At 34.7% G+C, this 16712-nt stretch overlaps 2 protein-coding genes across 5 annotated transcripts; one reads left to right on the plus strand and one right to left on the minus strand.

The window, feature by feature from the left end:
* Nucleotides 1-851: 851 nt before the first annotated feature.
* Nucleotides 852-9526, plus strand: LOC129248643 (probable pseudouridine-5'-phosphatase). Of its 4 annotated transcripts, XM_054888269.1 has the most exons (4): nt 852-1104; nt 7029-7105; nt 7296-7514; nt 9034-9526. In XM_054888269.1, the coding sequence occupies exons 2-4, from the start codon at nt 7093-7095 to the stop codon at nt 9450-9452; spliced, it is 651 nt and encodes a 216-aa protein (XP_054744244.1). In that variant the 5' UTR covers nt 852-1104; nt 7029-7092; the 3' UTR covers nt 9453-9526. The 4 variants fall into 4 exon arrangements, with proteins under 4 accessions (XP_054744244.1, XP_054744242.1, XP_054744243.1 ...); XM_054888267.1 differs by lacking the exon at nt 7296-7514 and having other exon boundaries at nt 7029-7247; XM_054888268.1 differs by lacking the exon at nt 7029-7105.
* On the minus strand, nt 9523-16580 carry LOC129248644 (NADH dehydrogenase [ubiquinone] 1 alpha subcomplex subunit 2). Its single transcript, XM_054888271.1, has 3 exons — nt 16386-16580; nt 9734-9840; nt 9523-9680 (listed from the first exon to the last, which is right to left on the minus strand). The coding sequence occupies exons 1-3, from the start codon at nt 16481-16483 to the stop codon at nt 9595-9597; spliced, it is 291 nt and encodes a 96-aa protein (XP_054744246.1). The 5' UTR covers nt 16484-16580; the 3' UTR covers nt 9523-9594.
* Between the last annotated feature and the right edge of the window lie 132 nt (nt 16581-16712).

Genomic DNA, 16712 nt, shown 5'->3' on the forward strand with positions numbered 1-16712 from the left:
CCGCCAAAGTGAATTGTTTTCCCTCCAGGGATTTTTCTACATTCCCTACTACCTTATGTAAGGCTGACTCGGTAGATTTCCCTTTCAGGTTCAGATTTCCCTTTTTTGACATACAAACCTGTGTTTTCTGTATTATCGATAATTATTATTACGAATGTAAGGAGAAACATCAAAATAAAAACTAAATGAAGTGGATTCCTGCAAAGAAAATAGGTCTGTAAACATTATTCTAACAAAATTTTTGTTAAGTATTATTAATTATGCATTCATTTTACAGAAAAAAGCGTGTGTCCATAAACGTTTTGTCCTCTTATTACTTATTATAAAATGTAATATAGAATATCCCATGCGCATTGCTGGCATAATTTTTTTCAACCTCGGGAAACGTCGCATACGGATTTCCTCCAACTGTTTATTATTAGCAGCCAATTGCGCAATTAAATTAGCTATTCCTTCTCCTTGTATTTTCTTCACATCGTTAATAATAATTAAACGAACCAAAAACACCGAATATTCGACCAAAATAATTTCAATGAAAAAAAACCTCTTAAAGCAGTATTGGCAGCTGATTGTCAATTTTGCAGGTAACCTGCCATATGTGAACGGGTAGATTAATTTGGTGGATTTATAGGTGATTAATGCATATGTGAACGTATTACGAGTATTAGTATGAAGGTCGAATAGCCATTTTTCGAGTGATCCAGCTGATTTACAACTACTTTGCTATAGTTTCATTGCTACAAGGGCCCTTATATTGTTAGAATGAAAGTCGATGCATCGAAAAAAAACAACGATATTTCCGATACCTCGATGATGTTTTCTATTCCTTCTCTAGGGTGTTTAACATTTTTAAATATAATATAATTGGCGTTCTAATCGAAAACTTTATGAATTGATAACGTTAAGCGAGATTATATAATATTTTTGTAGGAAAAATAAAAAATCATTTGTACAATATTTGTAAATTATAGTGGAGCTTTTTACATTGTTTGTCCTTGTCGGGAGCATTTATTTGAAAATTTGTAATAACAACGCATAGAAATATGAGTAGCTGTCCCCACAGAGTAACTCACTGCATTTTTGATATGGATGGTTTGTTACTAGGTAAGTTCGTTGAATTAATGGCATAATTTAAAAATAAAAAAATCGGTATATGTAAAAATACGCTCCGTTTCGTTAGGACTAGTGTCGACAGAACTTTAAAGTTTTTGAATGACTGAAAAATACTCGCCGTTTCGCTAAATAACCAAGTTCGATAGAACTTTTTATACTCTATAAAGGTATCAAAATTTGTATTTTCTAATTGCTAATGGAGGAGATATCGAAGGTCAAATCAAAAAGAGTGGTGGTCAAATGAAAAATGCTGGGAGACATGAAGAAATTGTTAAACAGTTTTGAAGGGCGCCCAAAGGCCGCCTACGCAAAAAAAAAAAAAAAATCCGTCAGAAATACTATGGATAGCGTAGCTGGAGTTTGTTCAAATGGTTGTTTTTCAAATGAAAGGTAGTTTAATAAATGTTTTCATGAAATTATAGTTAAATTAGGTAATTATGGTTTACCGTCTGGGTGCCAATAGACGCGTTTTGGTCTAAGTATTTATATTACTAAAACGGAGAAAATTTGTTTTAAACCTTTCAAAATTATTAAAAAACTATTCGGTAAATTTGGTATTTTGTATCACTAATTACTCATTCAATAATAATAACAATATCAAATTTAATTACCGATAATAACAGCAAATATATAAAATATAGCTAATTATATATTTTGTATTAATATTTTGGACGGCACTTGGCGTTGCTACGCGCGCCGGGTGCAGCTAGATTTTAATATAATATTTTAAAACCCGGGATGTAGACTATATAAATATAAGCATAAATATACTATATATAGTATATAGGGTGGGCCATGTAAAATTTACTTTTTGAATCGGCTATAAAAAAAAAACTAATCAATATTTTTTCAAACTTTTTTTTTATTTTGAAGATTGAACATTGTCATTTATGAATGAAAGATAATATCGTTCAAATGACTGCCACGACTGGCTTTACAGTAGGCCATTCGATCAACCCAATTTTTAAGCACATTTTCGATTGCTGGGGCTCCAATTTCATGAATGGCAACTTCGATTTCGTGTTTTAAAGCATCAATCATCTCTGGATGGTTCGCATAGCATTTGTCCTTAACGGTTCCACACAAAAAATAGTTCAACGGTCTTAATTCACGGCTCCGAGGCGGCCTATTGGTATCGGAATTTCGGCTGATTTCGGTTTTCAAAAACGGTAGCCAAAAGTGCGAGTGTAACTTTGGCAGTGAGACAAGTTGCACCGACCTGTTGACACCAAATGTCGTCCATGTCATCCTCTTCAATTTTTGGAGACAAAAACTCGTTGAGCATGTCACGGTAACGCTCACCGTTTACTGTAACCGCGGCTTCTCGCTCATTTTTGAAAAAAAATAGCCCGATGATGCCGCCAGACCAAAAACCGCACCAAACATTCACTCGTTGTGGATGCATTTGCTTCCCTACAGGAACGTGTGGATTTTCTGAGCCCCAAATCCGACAATTTTGCTTATTGACGTAGCCACCGATGTGAAAATCAGAAAAGAAGAAGAAGACTCACCACTTTGGAAATAGGTTTTCAATATTTCCCAATTTTGTTCAAGCGTATAGCGTCCCATTTCGTAAATGTCAAACCTTTAAGTAAATTATGAACACATTTGACATGTCATTTGTGTTACCATTCTCAAAAAAATAGGTGGTTCAAAAACTAAACGCTATATAGCCCACCCTGTACTTAGTCTTGCCATAAGTTCTGTTAGAAGCTAAGTCCGTTATAGATATGAGGGTTTTCGACAGGCCATGTTCTCCAATTCTGAACGCAAATTGTAGACCAAGGAATTTAGATCTGGACTTCCAGACGGCCAATCTTCTGCGGCTATGAACTCAGGAATATTGTTTTTGTCCACTGATTGGTGGGTTTTGTTGTAGTTGTAGCAGTAATAGAAACCCCGTCAGTGTAGAGTATATCACCGGTTGTCTTCGTCTGGCTCATCGAAAGGTAGGATCAGGAGACATGCTGTTTCGACAGGTTGGGTCCGGAGGGAGAGGGGTGTTAGATGAGTGGGTTTCAAAGGGCATGTGCCGAGTAGCATGTGACAGGGGGTATGTATATATATATATAATTGGCGCGTACACCCTTTTTGGGTGCTTGGTTGAGCTCCTCCTCTTGATGTTGTTCCACAAATGGAGGGACCTACAGTTTCAAGCCGACTCCGAACGGCAGATATTTTTTGAGGAGCTTTTTCATGGCAGAAATACACTTTAGGCTAATCGTTAGGTTTTCCCCGAATACAAAAAAGCCAATCTGTAGTGAACTCGTCCTAGTCTGAACAGCTGGTTTCGCATAGGTCAACAAACCGAGCTTTTATTACCTAAACTTCTTGTCTGTTTGCGTCAACCTCGACGGTCGCGAAAGTGTTGTGGTATTCCGTTTGGTTTATATTATTTTTTGTACTTACGGTAATCTGATGAGTTTAAGGTGAATAGATTATAAACTGACACTTTGCGCCTGACTGCAGCTGATTGTTATCTTGCCGACTATTGATCAATTTATCAAGCTTGCTACCGCGTCGCTTCCTTACTTGGCACTTAGGCACTTTCGTGGGATTTACAAAAACAAAATATACGTAAAAGTGCCAAATAACGAGTCGAGCTAAGATAAAACTTAAAAAAAAAAAAACTCCTTTTTTTTATTCAAGGAACAGTGTAAAGGATTCCTCCATAAAGAAAAAAAATTAGCTACCCAATATCTGCTACTCAAATACATATTTACGATATGTGGGTCAGTCTAATATGTGTATATGCAAAGGGTTTATTAAAAAGGAACATGATTTTATTTTTCTTAAAAATATTTATTCCGTCGCTTGAGCACAATTGGAAAAAAATTAAAAATCACATACAAGGAAAATGTTTGAAGAAACTTTCAATACACACATTTTATTTAATTTAACGTATTTTTATAAATTGGTTAAGGCCCTCGCCTCATTTGAAATGGTGTTTTTTGGGTGTTTCTTTAAAAGCGTGTAAAACGGAAACGAAAAAAGATTTTTTATTTTTGTTTTCAGTATTTTATTCTTTTAGCAGATGTATGGACGTGTGTACATATACTTATATTTATGTTCGTGTATGTACCTGGAAACTAGTTTTGCAGTTTTGCTTCCACAAACCAAATTTAATTTTTGTGTATAAATATCAATCCATGCTTTTATTTTACCTGAAAATAAATTTTGAAGTTTTGCTGTAGAGGTAGCGTCACTTCAATGGCTATTTCTCCCTAAATATTGAGAATTTCGAATATGAATATTTAATCTACATAAATAAGCAAAATAAAAAAATCGAAATCGAAACTTTTTTTTTTTCAAACGAGGCGAGGCCTTAAAAAAAAAACAAATTCTGTGAAAAATCTACCTAATTAACGGTAAGCATGAACTCTGTAATGACACTCAGTGAATTTCGAATTTAAAACGGAACCACTGGAAATCGGGGATGCTTTTTTCGTACTACGATGGATTTAGTGATAGCGCTGCATACGACGTATGGACCTTCTGGAAGGAACTCGCTAAGCACTACGCATATGCAATCGAAGAAAACTGAGCAGCCTTACGTTTGATCGAATTCGTCGAGTTGGCTTCGAAATCAACGCAATATGTATACCTACGTTGTTTCACCAGCTATGATCCTATTGAGCAATCATCATTGACGTCATTTAGCAGCTCATGCCACGGGTTTTTTTTTTTTCTTTTTTAGTAAATTCGGAACAAACTTCGTCAAGCACTGCAAAGCCCGTCTAACCCTGATAACTTTCAACAACAAAGTTCCAATGAGAAATGGTTGACAAAGTCAACATATGTAAGTCTGTATCTGTGGTCATAAGCAATAACTGCACAAGTCGTAAAATATGCTTTGGAGATAATTAACTTTTAATATACAAGCGTTTCTGAAAAAAATAAATAAAAAAGTGCATTTGGGAAAATGCAATGCGAATTCAAAGATTTTTACAATGTCAAGGTTTAGGTATAAATTTTAATCCAACTTTTGTTTGTTAAGAAAATATTTAATAAAAAAAAATACTTCAAAATAAATGCTTATTGGATTAACTGCCATATGTTGACCTACTTGTAGACTTGTATTATAACGAAATATAATATTTCGTTTGTTTGTTGCTTGGCATGTATTGAGTTAATCTGAATTTATCTGAATTTATTCATTTTCGTGAATTATAAATAAAAAAACCAAGTTGTTCTGACGAGAGACGATATCTGCCAAGGAAGTCGAACACATCGATTTTTTCTATTTGAAGGGCGGACACGAGCAGCGTTGCTACGGCACTATGCCTACGTCTTAGCCAAAAAGGGACTGCACAAGGTTTGCTCTAAGCGTAAGACGTCCGGCGAATTTCGTGATAAGTGTCCTGATAAACCCAGGATGAATGTTGGCTTTTCACTACTGGGACATCAAAACTAATTACAGAGTGTAATATTAATCAAAGTCCGTTGTTCTCGACATATAAATGAATAAACTTGCGAAATTTTATTATTTGTATACGCTTGTTTGTTTATAAATGTTTTTAAACTAAATCGTAAGAAAAATAAGTAGTCTTAGGTGAATCGTAGTTTATTCAATAACAAATTATTTCAAACGTGAAAGACATAAACACCGATAGACGTGATTAATTAATTTATTTATTCATTCTGTTTCTGACTCATATCCGATTAAGGACCAGTTTTATTGAGCATTTAACTCTGCTTTCCAGTTAAACTAAGATCTTCTACAATTAAACTAGCACTTGAAAAGTGGTTCTATAGGCCCAATTAGTGGTGCCACGTCATACATATAATCAAAACATCAAAACTAATTACAGAGTGTAATATTAATCAAAGTCCGTTGTTCTCGACATATAAATGAATAAACTTGCGAAATTTTATTATTTGTATACGCTTGTTTGTTTATAAATGTTTTTAAACTAAATCGTAAGAAAAATAAGTAGTCTTAGGCGAATCGTAGTTTATTCAATAACAAATTATTTCAAACGTGAAAGACGTAAACACCGATAGACGTGATTAATTAATTTATTTATTCATTCTGTTTCTGACTCATATCCGATTAAGGACCAGTTTTATTGAGCACATTTAACTCTGCTTTCCAGTTAAACTAAGATCTTCTACAATTAAACTAGCACTTGAAAAATGGTTCTATAGGCCCAATTAGTGGTGCCATGTCATACATATAACCAAAACCATGACCATAGCAATCAGCTGTTCTGATCAAACGTAAATACAAGCAGATGGCACTGCATAGATTTTGAACAGGAGCCCAAAATAACAGTTGTCACATTTTTCATAAACAAAAGAGTAAAACTATGTGTTATCTCATTTAAGCTAATATGTCTTTATTAATATCTTTTAAAAATTTAGTTAAAGTAAAGTTTTATTTATAAAATATGGTAGCATATATAACCCAAATCCGTCTTGAATCGACTTAGGCGGTTATCGATTGTGGCCACAGACATGGGAGACATGTTTACTAAAATAGTAAAAATAGATAGTATGTATGTGCGTAATTTTAATTTCTGTCAAAAAATACTCGGAATTGATCGTTTAAAGATTTATCTTATATGGCTCCGGCTGACTTCTTTTTTTTCCAAAACTTAAAAATACCACTTTGAAGAACCCACTTTTTCGATTCCTTAAAATTTGTTTAAACATTTTTTTATGATAAGATAACTTGTTGACATAAGAGTATTATTTCGAAAGGGGCTTTCAAAGTCGATACAATAAATTTGAATCAAGAATACTTTGTGCTTTATTGAGCAGTTTGAGGTACTTTTTTGACAGAAAAGTTAAAAACTAATCATATTGAATTTTAAAATATGGGTAAAATTTTTTGGTTTAGTACATAAATTTTCGTCTTAAATTTAAAATAACCTACTGAAAATTCAGTTTTATTTTTATCAACAACTTCATAGATACGGAGAAACTATATACGCAAGCCACCCAGGAAATACTTGATCGTTACGGTAAAACTTACACATGGGATGTAAAAGTAAGTGTTATGGGGCTGCAGACTCAGCAAGTGGCTGAAAAAATTGTTGCGGCTTATGATTTGCCAATAAGTTGGGAAGAATACGCACAAAGTCAACGGGAAATGACGGAAGTTTTAATGGATAAAGCTAAATTAATGCCAGGTAACAAGAAAATTGAATCATCTAACTATTTTGTTTTTTGTATTGTAGATACTGAAGTGGTTTATGAAGAGATTGTAAGGCAAATAGCAGACTCATTTAAGAAGTCATACCCCGCCGAGGTCCGTGTAAGAATGCTTGGCACAACCGAACAAAGATCGGCAGAAATTGCAGTAAATGAGCTAGATTTACCAGTTACTGTCGAGGAATACCTGAAAATCTTCCATACCAAGTGTAGTGAAATGTTGGGAAATTCTTCGATTATGAAAGGTTAGAGCTATAAGGATTGATTCTGTGCATTGCAGATGCAGATACTACACAACAATTCCAATCCATACAAGGTGATAGCAGTAGTACAAAAACAAAATGTACATATACACGCATATGTACATATATTTTGTTTTTGCAAATTGGTGTGTGACTGTCAAAACTTTAATCGGATTGTAGGCAAACAAAACGACAGCAAATGACTTTGACATTCAAACCACCAAATCACAGTGAAAAAGACAAACAAGCTGTTCTACTTATATCACCTTGTGCACAAGTATTATGTGTACGAAAACAGTTCCAATTGAAACTGGTTTTCCACAAACATTTTGTTAAAATGACCATTATTTTAGTAGCTATGGTTTACACTTTCGTTTATTTTAAAACAAAATATTTAATTTTTACATTGATAACGTCAGAATCATATCTTTGATCATATATTTGAGCGTTTCGCTGTTATTAGTTGTTTTTGCGAAGCTGACAGTTTTATATAGTTTTGGCGTTCACTTACGCCAAGCTCCAGTAAATTTGAGAGAGTAAAATGTCATTTAATTTTGATGAAAAGATGTAAGTTAACCGTTCAACTTGCAAGTTTTTCCTGGTATTCTGTTCATTTACTCTTTGGAATATTTTTCTCTATGAGAGAGGTCATAAGAATTCGCAAGAATTTTCCTGCTAGATAAATTTACTGGAAAACTACCCGAACAAACCTATTATTTCTTTGCCTGATTAATGTTTAATCATCACGTTTATGCAGAGTTATAAAAAAATTACCGAAATTGACATCTGGAAAATTCAGCCCCATAAAATGAAAGAAAAAGTTTCAGTGGAAAAAGTGTCGTGTACCTGTCAGACATGGTGAAAATTCGAAGAATCTTAGATTGCTGTCGTTGGATTTTTTCTATACGAGTTTTTTTAGCCGTTCCCCACACCTGTAGTCCATATAGCCAGATTGGTTTAATCATAGTTTTGTACACTAACAGTTTGTTCTGTATAGTGAGTCTGGATTTAGAGCAGACTAACCAATGAAGTTGTCGAAGTTTTTCTTTTATTCCGAACCGAAAAAATAATATATTTCTTTTCCCCCAAACAATGTCTTCAGTGTTTTCATAAGAATAATCCTATCAATAATTCTAAAGAAACTAGTAGAATCTCAATAACGAGCATATGTTAAATATCTACAGCAGAAAGCATTGATTGGAGTATAACTGGTCAGTAGTACTGGTCAAAGTCAATAGTGAATCGGTAAAGTTTAACCAAGGGCATTTTCCTCAAGTTATCTATATCCAATTTTCTGTTTAATTCCCTGCACTTGCCGTTATACGTATCTCTGAAACCATTTCCTATTAAAGAAAAAAGTTGACTTCATAAATAATATGATGAAAAATTTATATTGTTCTTAAGGTCGATTTTATTTCGTTTAATGGTTAGACCCATAGGTACAATTTTATGTGTACTACTCTATATATAATATATTGTTAATTCTAATTAAATCATTTTCAATCATCTTATACTTTTGTAGGTGCAGAGCGCCTTCTAAGGCATTTAGATACTTACAAGATTCCTATAGCATTAGCCACAAGTTCCGGCGAACCGATGGTAGAGATAAAAATCACAAACCATCATGAATTATTCCAACTTTTTCATCATCGTGTCTGTGGATCCACCGACGCCGAAGTGAAGGAAGGCAAGCCGTCGCCTGACATATTTCTTGTGGCTGCTTCTCGGTTCCCTGACAAACCGGATCCATCGAATTGTCTAGTCTTTGAAGATGCTCCAAACGGCGTGCAAGCAGCGTTGCGGGCAGGAATGCAAGTAGTAATGGTACCGGATAAGGTCATCCCGGAAAAATTGCGCCAAGGAGCAACACAAGTGCTAGAATCATTAGAAGCATTTAAACCAGAAGATTTTGGTTTACCACCTTTCCCAACAACATGCTAGGTTCAAGTTTAAAAAGTACACAAATGTATCCTGATATCTAATAATATAGCTATAAAAAAATAACGAAATGTAAATTATTTGTATCACATTTTATTTTTTTATAATGGATTTCTTTAATATGCTGCAACTTATTAATTTAATTTTACGCCTTTGCTACAGCTTCCAACTGCTTCTGTATTTCTGGTGCCGATTGGTTTGTCAATGGAACGGAAGTCTCTTTTCCCAGAGCTATTAAACATAAAAAGTAAACATCATATAAAATAGATATCATATGAACTTACCGTATCGAGCCCATAACCGTGGCTGAATTCCTGCACATTCACGTATTAGAATTGGTAATTCTGGATTGCTCTTTTTAAAGTTGGGATAAAATTTCTCCACAAATTCTCTAAAGGAAAAAACGAAATATTTGATTTGAATTACGTGTATCTGTATTTGTTTACTTTTATATCCGTAAAAACATTTGCAATTTAAACCCATAAACAAAAATTAAGAAAGTTTCAAACTAGTTTTACAAGATATAGCAAAATGTTCCCAAAATACTTATTGTAGAATATTCCATTCTATTCATCTTTTTATTTACCAAATCCTCAACAAAGTTTTGCAAGGTGGGCAATTAAGCCAATTTTTAAAAACTTTGTGAGAAAATCTACAAACGGTTTTCTATAGGGCTTCGCCATGTTACTTTTAGAGGTAGTTGTCCATTAAGATACCGCAAAATTGGATTTCTGAGCAATATAAAAATGTCACATGAAAACATAGTAAGTTCGTTATGAAATGGGATTTAAGGAGTTTATCACTCTATATGTATATTCCTTTTATTTATCTAACAACAGACGATAATCGAAATCGTTACGTTTTAAAAGGGTAAGTAGTAAATTGAAGTTGAAAATATATTGAAAACCTATTTTAGCCTTCTGATTTAAATCCTATGGAGTATATATTATATATAAAATTGGGACTCATACCATTTTAAATGCTTGGCAGAGCTCCTCCTATTTGTGGCGTGCGCTTTGGCATTGTTCGACAAAAGGAGGGACCCTGGCATTTTAAGCCGACTCCGAACGGCAGATGGTTTTTATGAGGAGCTTTTTCATGGCAGAAATACACTCGGAGGTTCTGCCGAGGGGCGACCGCTATTAGAAAAAACTTTTTCTTCAATTTGGTGTTTCACGGAGATTCGAATCGACGTTCTCCGAAGTCACGCACCAACCCTTTTGGCTACGGGGGCCGCCTACATCCTTATCCTCTAGAGTATCTATCTATCCTTAGCAAAAAGAATTGAAAAAAAAACTGAATTTGTTAAACTTTTTGGAAAATATATTTAGCTCATTGGCCCGAGATGTAATCGTTACCTAAATATTGACGAACTAGTATTAACGCAACAAAACAGTTGATAACAAAGTTAGAAAAATGAATGTAAATACTTATATAAGCTGTTTTTTTTTAATCATATATTACTTTCCAGCTCTTTCCCACGATAGGAAATATAGAAAAACTACTTCCAAATAACTGTTATTGTGAAAAGTAGTCAAAAAGCCTTCAAAACCGTAATAAAGAGCAAGTCATTCGAGAGGTGGAGCCAGAAATATCACCAAAGTCTAGGGTAAAAGAATGCGCTACTGAAAGCAATCCTAGGCAGCCGCATGAATCAAAGAGAGTTGCATAAATAATGATAATGTTTGCTCTTTCAAATAAACCAATTACAAAAAAAAAATGTTTGTTAATGTTTTTAATCTTTAAAAATAAACCATGAACCACCCTGTATATGTAAGGTTCTTTTAATAGTTCGCCGTTTTGTGTATTGTGTTGAAACTTATGAAAAATTGATACAATTTATTATTATTTGAATTTTAATGTAATGAAAAATAACAGCGGATGTTCGTGCCAATTTATCTATTCAGCTCAGTCATCGACTAACCCTCCCCGTGTATATACGTGCATTAAAGTTCTGTGTGCTACTTGCTAAATACTTGTTCAGTTGTTGTTGTTGTAGCAGCAATACTAAACCCTGTCAGTGTATTGTAAATCACCTGTCGTCTTCGTCTAACCCATCTAAAGGTAGGCCCAGGAAACTTGCTGTTTCGACAGGTTGGGTATAGAGGGAGAGGGGTGTTAGATGAGTGGGTTTGGTGGGGCATGTGAAAAGGCTAGTGTTGTGTGGGTTGCCTTCACATACGGGATATATGTTTAGTATGTCGGGGTCAATTCTGGATAAGTAGGAGTTTAACCTGCTACAATATCCTGAAAGCAATTGTACCCATTACAGTACTCCCTGGATTACCCGTCTCTCTGTTATCCGTCAGCTCTGTTAACCGTCACCGTTTTAAGATTTTCCACAATACATATTGCAATAATAGTCATGAAACGGTCGATATCATGTTGGAACAAAACTCCTCGCGCAATACTTTTGTTTTTCACTTTATTCATTGATTTTCTTTTGTTTTCGTTCGCTCGATAGAAATGCGTGTGAACGCAGCAGAGCAAAGTAACTGTCCATTCTACCCAAAACAAATTCTTGGAATTCTTTTTCGATGTGACATTCAGTACAATGAGATTTTCAGTTTGATTTGAATTTCATGATGAGCAGACATTTAAAATGGAGCCTTCAACAACAAAAAAAATACCTAAACGAGTAGTGATCACTATTGAAACGAAATTAAAAATTATTGAGGAAATAGAAAAAGGTTCAACAATTGTTTCATTAAGTGAAAAATATGATATTCCACGCACGACGATTCAAGATTTTAAAAAAGATGCCACTCAAATCAAACAATATGCTGCGTCGACGGAATCTTTGGGAGGTCGGTCAAAAAAACGCAAAACGATGAAAAAGGCATTAAATGAAAAAGTCGATGAAGCATTATTCTTGTGGTTTAATCAAATTCGGAGCAAAGGCGTTCCATTATCTGGTCAAATATTGAAAGAAAAAGCATTATTTTTTAATGAAAAACTAGGAGGTCCGAAGGATTTCAAAGCTAGCTCAGGTTGGTTGTATGGCTGGCAAAATCGACATGGCGGGAAGGAAGTTTCGATACAAGGTGAAAAGATGAGCTCCATAGGTGCCAACGAAATCGAAAAAGGCACAAAAAATTTAAAAATTTTCGTCGAAAATCATGGTTTTACCCGTGAGCAAGTTTTCAATGCTGATGAAACGGGTCTGAACTATAAAGCACTCCCAAAAAAGACACTCGATTTTTGTGTGAATAGCTATGCACCTGGATAGAAAATGCAAAAGCAACGAATAACATTGATGGTCAGCGCAAATTCAAGTGGTTATAGGCTCCCATTAGTTGTAGTTCATACGGCTAAACGTCCACGTTATTACACAAAATCAAACATGAATGCTCTTCCTGTGGCTTATTATGCTCAAAAGAATGCTTGGATGGAGCAAACGATTTTTCGCGACTGGTTCATGAACAGTTTTGTTTCAAATGTTCGAAATTATTTAATGTCGGAAGGACTATCACAGAAAGCAGTTTTGGTTCTGGATAATGCCCCATCACATCCAGTTGAAGATTTAAAAAGTGATGATGGTAATATTTTTTGTTATTTCCTGCCACCAAATTCAACTGCAGCTCTACAACCCATGGATCAATCAGTAATTGAAACTTTAAAGCGTCGATATCGGAAAAAATTTATTCAGGACCTCGTTTCGCAAGAGAATATTGATTTGGCAGATTATTGGAAGAATTACAACATTAAAAACGCAATTGATAATGTAGCTGATTCATGGTCTGAGTTATCGTCGACAACATTGGAAAAATGTTGGAACAAACTATGGCCAAATACAGAATCGCCTTCGAATAACAGTGACGATGTCTCACAGACTGATGTTGTGACTAGTACATCTTCGGCTTTGGCATTGGAAAATAGTGAAACGATCAATGAATGGTTGAATTGTGACGAAAATGATTGTGGTTATGAGCTTTTGACTGACGAACAAATAATTAATGAAGTAAATGATGAAGAAGAAAATAATGATGATTACGATGAAACAGATAACAATAATGAAAATGGTCACAATCCTACTGCTTCATTTCTAAGACAAGAAGCCAAAATTGCTGTATCAAATTTAGAGAAATTTATCGCCTGGTATGAAATGCAAGATGAAGCCGGCTTAGCTGACACGATTCGTTTGCGCCAATTTCTTCTTTTCGCAAAGAATAAAACTCAAGTCACTCGAAAGCAAAAGACACTAACTGAATTCTTTTCAAAAACAAACTAAACTCGTAATAAAATAATGATATAATCATGTAATGCATGTAAATTTTACCGTTTGTTCATTTCTCTCAAAATTTCAGTGTACTTTTCGATTCTGTACAAAATCTAGAGGTTTTTTTCTGTTAACCGTCATTTTTGATTATCCGTCATAGCTGGGTTACATTGACTGACGGATAATCCAGGGAGTACTGTATTTAGAAAAAAATCTAAAAACCACCGCCCACATCAACGATTTCCAACTCACAACTAACACAGTTGTAACAACATCAACGATAGCCACACATACAGAAAATACTAATCCAATAAACCTCATCACCTTTTTCCATTATCACGAAAAACCTTATATCAAAGATCTTTTTGCGAAAAAATTGCTTCCGTATCTTTTGACGATTTGCTGATACTCCAAAAGATCATAAACACTCAGGAACCCTATTACTACTATTTTTACCTTACTTTCCTTTTTTAATAATTTTCCACCTTCAACGTCTTTTCCACTAGCTATAATTTTAATCTTGATTTTATTGTTAATCCTTTTATCTACGATTTAATTATGTAAAAAACTATTCTTAAGGTGAATCACTGTAAAAATAACCCATGGTTGTATATTTGAATTTATGGTAATACTAAATAAATAACGATTATTAAATCCCGGAAACGGAAACCAATCATATACAGGACAAAGCAAAAATTAAGCTTTAAACAACACAGATCTTAAACTAGTTCAATATTTTTCAATGGAGCATGAATGGTTTGACCATGAACTGCTCAGAAATGAAGACCAACCTCAGCTTACATACATTCAGGAAAACCACTGTCGCAACGGATTCACACCTATACCTCCAAAAATCTTTACAGCTTACTTCACCAATCACAATACAAACACCTACGCCAAGCAAGGAGTTGGCGTGCTAATAAAAAACAACATTCCGTGTACACAAACATTTACACATCCGCTATTCCAAACATGCAAATTCACCCACTAAACATCAACTTCACAGCTATATCCATATACATACCGCCTGACCATACTTTTACCACACACGACATTGATAAACCTACTTCAAAACACGCACAACCCGATCGCAATGACTGGTGATATCAACAGTGTGAACACCATATGGGGCTGATGTACAAATAACGCCAGAGGACTGACCTTCGACCAAACCCCTTCTCCACTCATGGTTCGCTTACCCATGTCGACATCGCCTGCTGCTCTCTCACAATCCTTCCAATAACCTCGTTTCACATGCTAGATCTCTACCAAAGCAACTATTTTCCAAATAAAACCACAATAACACTTCAATCATGAATACAAACGTCTTTCTCGCCAAATTTAAATTACACACTGGGAAGAATTCTCCAAATCGACCGGCCAAGAACTTGGGGAAAAGAACACTTACCACTCAATCTAACAGAAATGCCGCTTTCATCACCTAATGGATTTGGTCGCATCAAATTAGCACATTACAAATTGATAAAACTTCAGACCGGACGCCACTTAAAATATTAAACCTTTACCTTAATATGCTCAACACCAGAGTTATCCCATCCGCATGGAAAACAGCCATCATTGTCCTCCATTCTCAAGCAGTCTAAAGGTTCGACAAAAACTTCCAGCTACCGACCAATTCTCTTATTACCATGCCTCTACAAAATTCTAGAGAAAATAATTGCTAAAAGACTATGTTGGTTTTTAGAAACCAGAAAACTCATAGCACCAAATTAAGTTGCTTACAAAGCCAAGAGTGGCTGCACCGATGCGCTATTATTATTCTTCCAGAGCCCTCTTCTCAAGGAATCATGTTTCCACACTCCCAATTGACTTCAAAAAGCATTCGATCGCATCGGTGCGCACATCGTCATCGAAACGCTCTAATCATGGGGAATCTGCGGTAAAACCTAAACATTCATCCATGCTTTTTTAACTAACAATAACAGAACAGTCCTCGTAGCATTCGACCTATTCAAGGCTTTCAAAACAGCTACCCATTCCACGCTACTAATTGTCATCGAACAATCCACTCTCCCCTCGTTACTGAAGAAGTGATCCGCAAATTACTTGAATAGTCGACAATCGTCAGTAGCACTTCCGAGATCAAATCTCTAAACAGAGTCGGATGAAGAAAGAGGTGCAGGATGGTGCCCCTAATCTCTTGCTTTTCAACTTTGCCAATCGTCAAGGATGGAAATCGTGAATGCAATCAGTATATTATCACTTATTTTATTGCATAGGACTTGAAAATTGGCCAGAAAACTGTTTAGAATTATTCGAAAAAGGATAAAATTGTTAACTTTTTCTTCGATAAAAAGTGTAGCACTGTTGAAAATTGTTTAGTACACCACACATTTTTTGGAATAATAGTATTTACCTTTAGTATTTCCTCATTTTTTCACTTTCTGGAAATAAGTTTATTTAACCAGCTTTTCCAGTTCTTCTATAGCCAATTAATACGTACATATATGATAAGCTTTTGAAAATTATGTAAAAATAATATACCACAAGTGACTAAAACTCACTAAGCCGTAATGTGCAAAAGTGATGGCAAAGCAATAGTTTTCGTTTTATAAGTGTTCGCAATGAATTTGATTGTTTTCAGTAGATATTTCTGCTCAGCTAATATTACAGCAAGGACAAACATGTACTCAGTTTCACTTCAACCATATATAGTATTATGTAATTGTGCAATTAAATAAGTAAAACATCCATACCTCGCTCCCTTCGAGGCTTCATCCGTCTGGGAAAGATGAATACGAAGCTCCTTTAATTTTGGAGATATTTTAGTTAAACGCGCAATAGAAACACGCATTTTAAAATTTTATTTCAAAATAATATCCTAGAATCGTCACAGTCTCGCTAATATCCAAACATTTATAGTTGTTTATAACCTACATAACTATTGGCACTATATTGTGAATGAGTCTAACACACAACAGTGATGTTACTTGGGAAAATGTACCTATTGGTATTTCCAGTAATGCGTTTCTGGCAGTGCTGCCAACGCAAATAAATCTGAGTCGCTAGGGCCAATATTAAAA

This window comes from Anastrepha obliqua, chromosome 5 (assembly GCF_027943255.1).
Source record: "Anastrepha obliqua isolate idAnaObli1 chromosome 5, idAnaObli1_1.0, whole genome shotgun sequence".
Lineage (NCBI taxonomy): Eukaryota > Metazoa > Arthropoda > Insecta > Diptera > Tephritidae > Anastrepha > Anastrepha obliqua.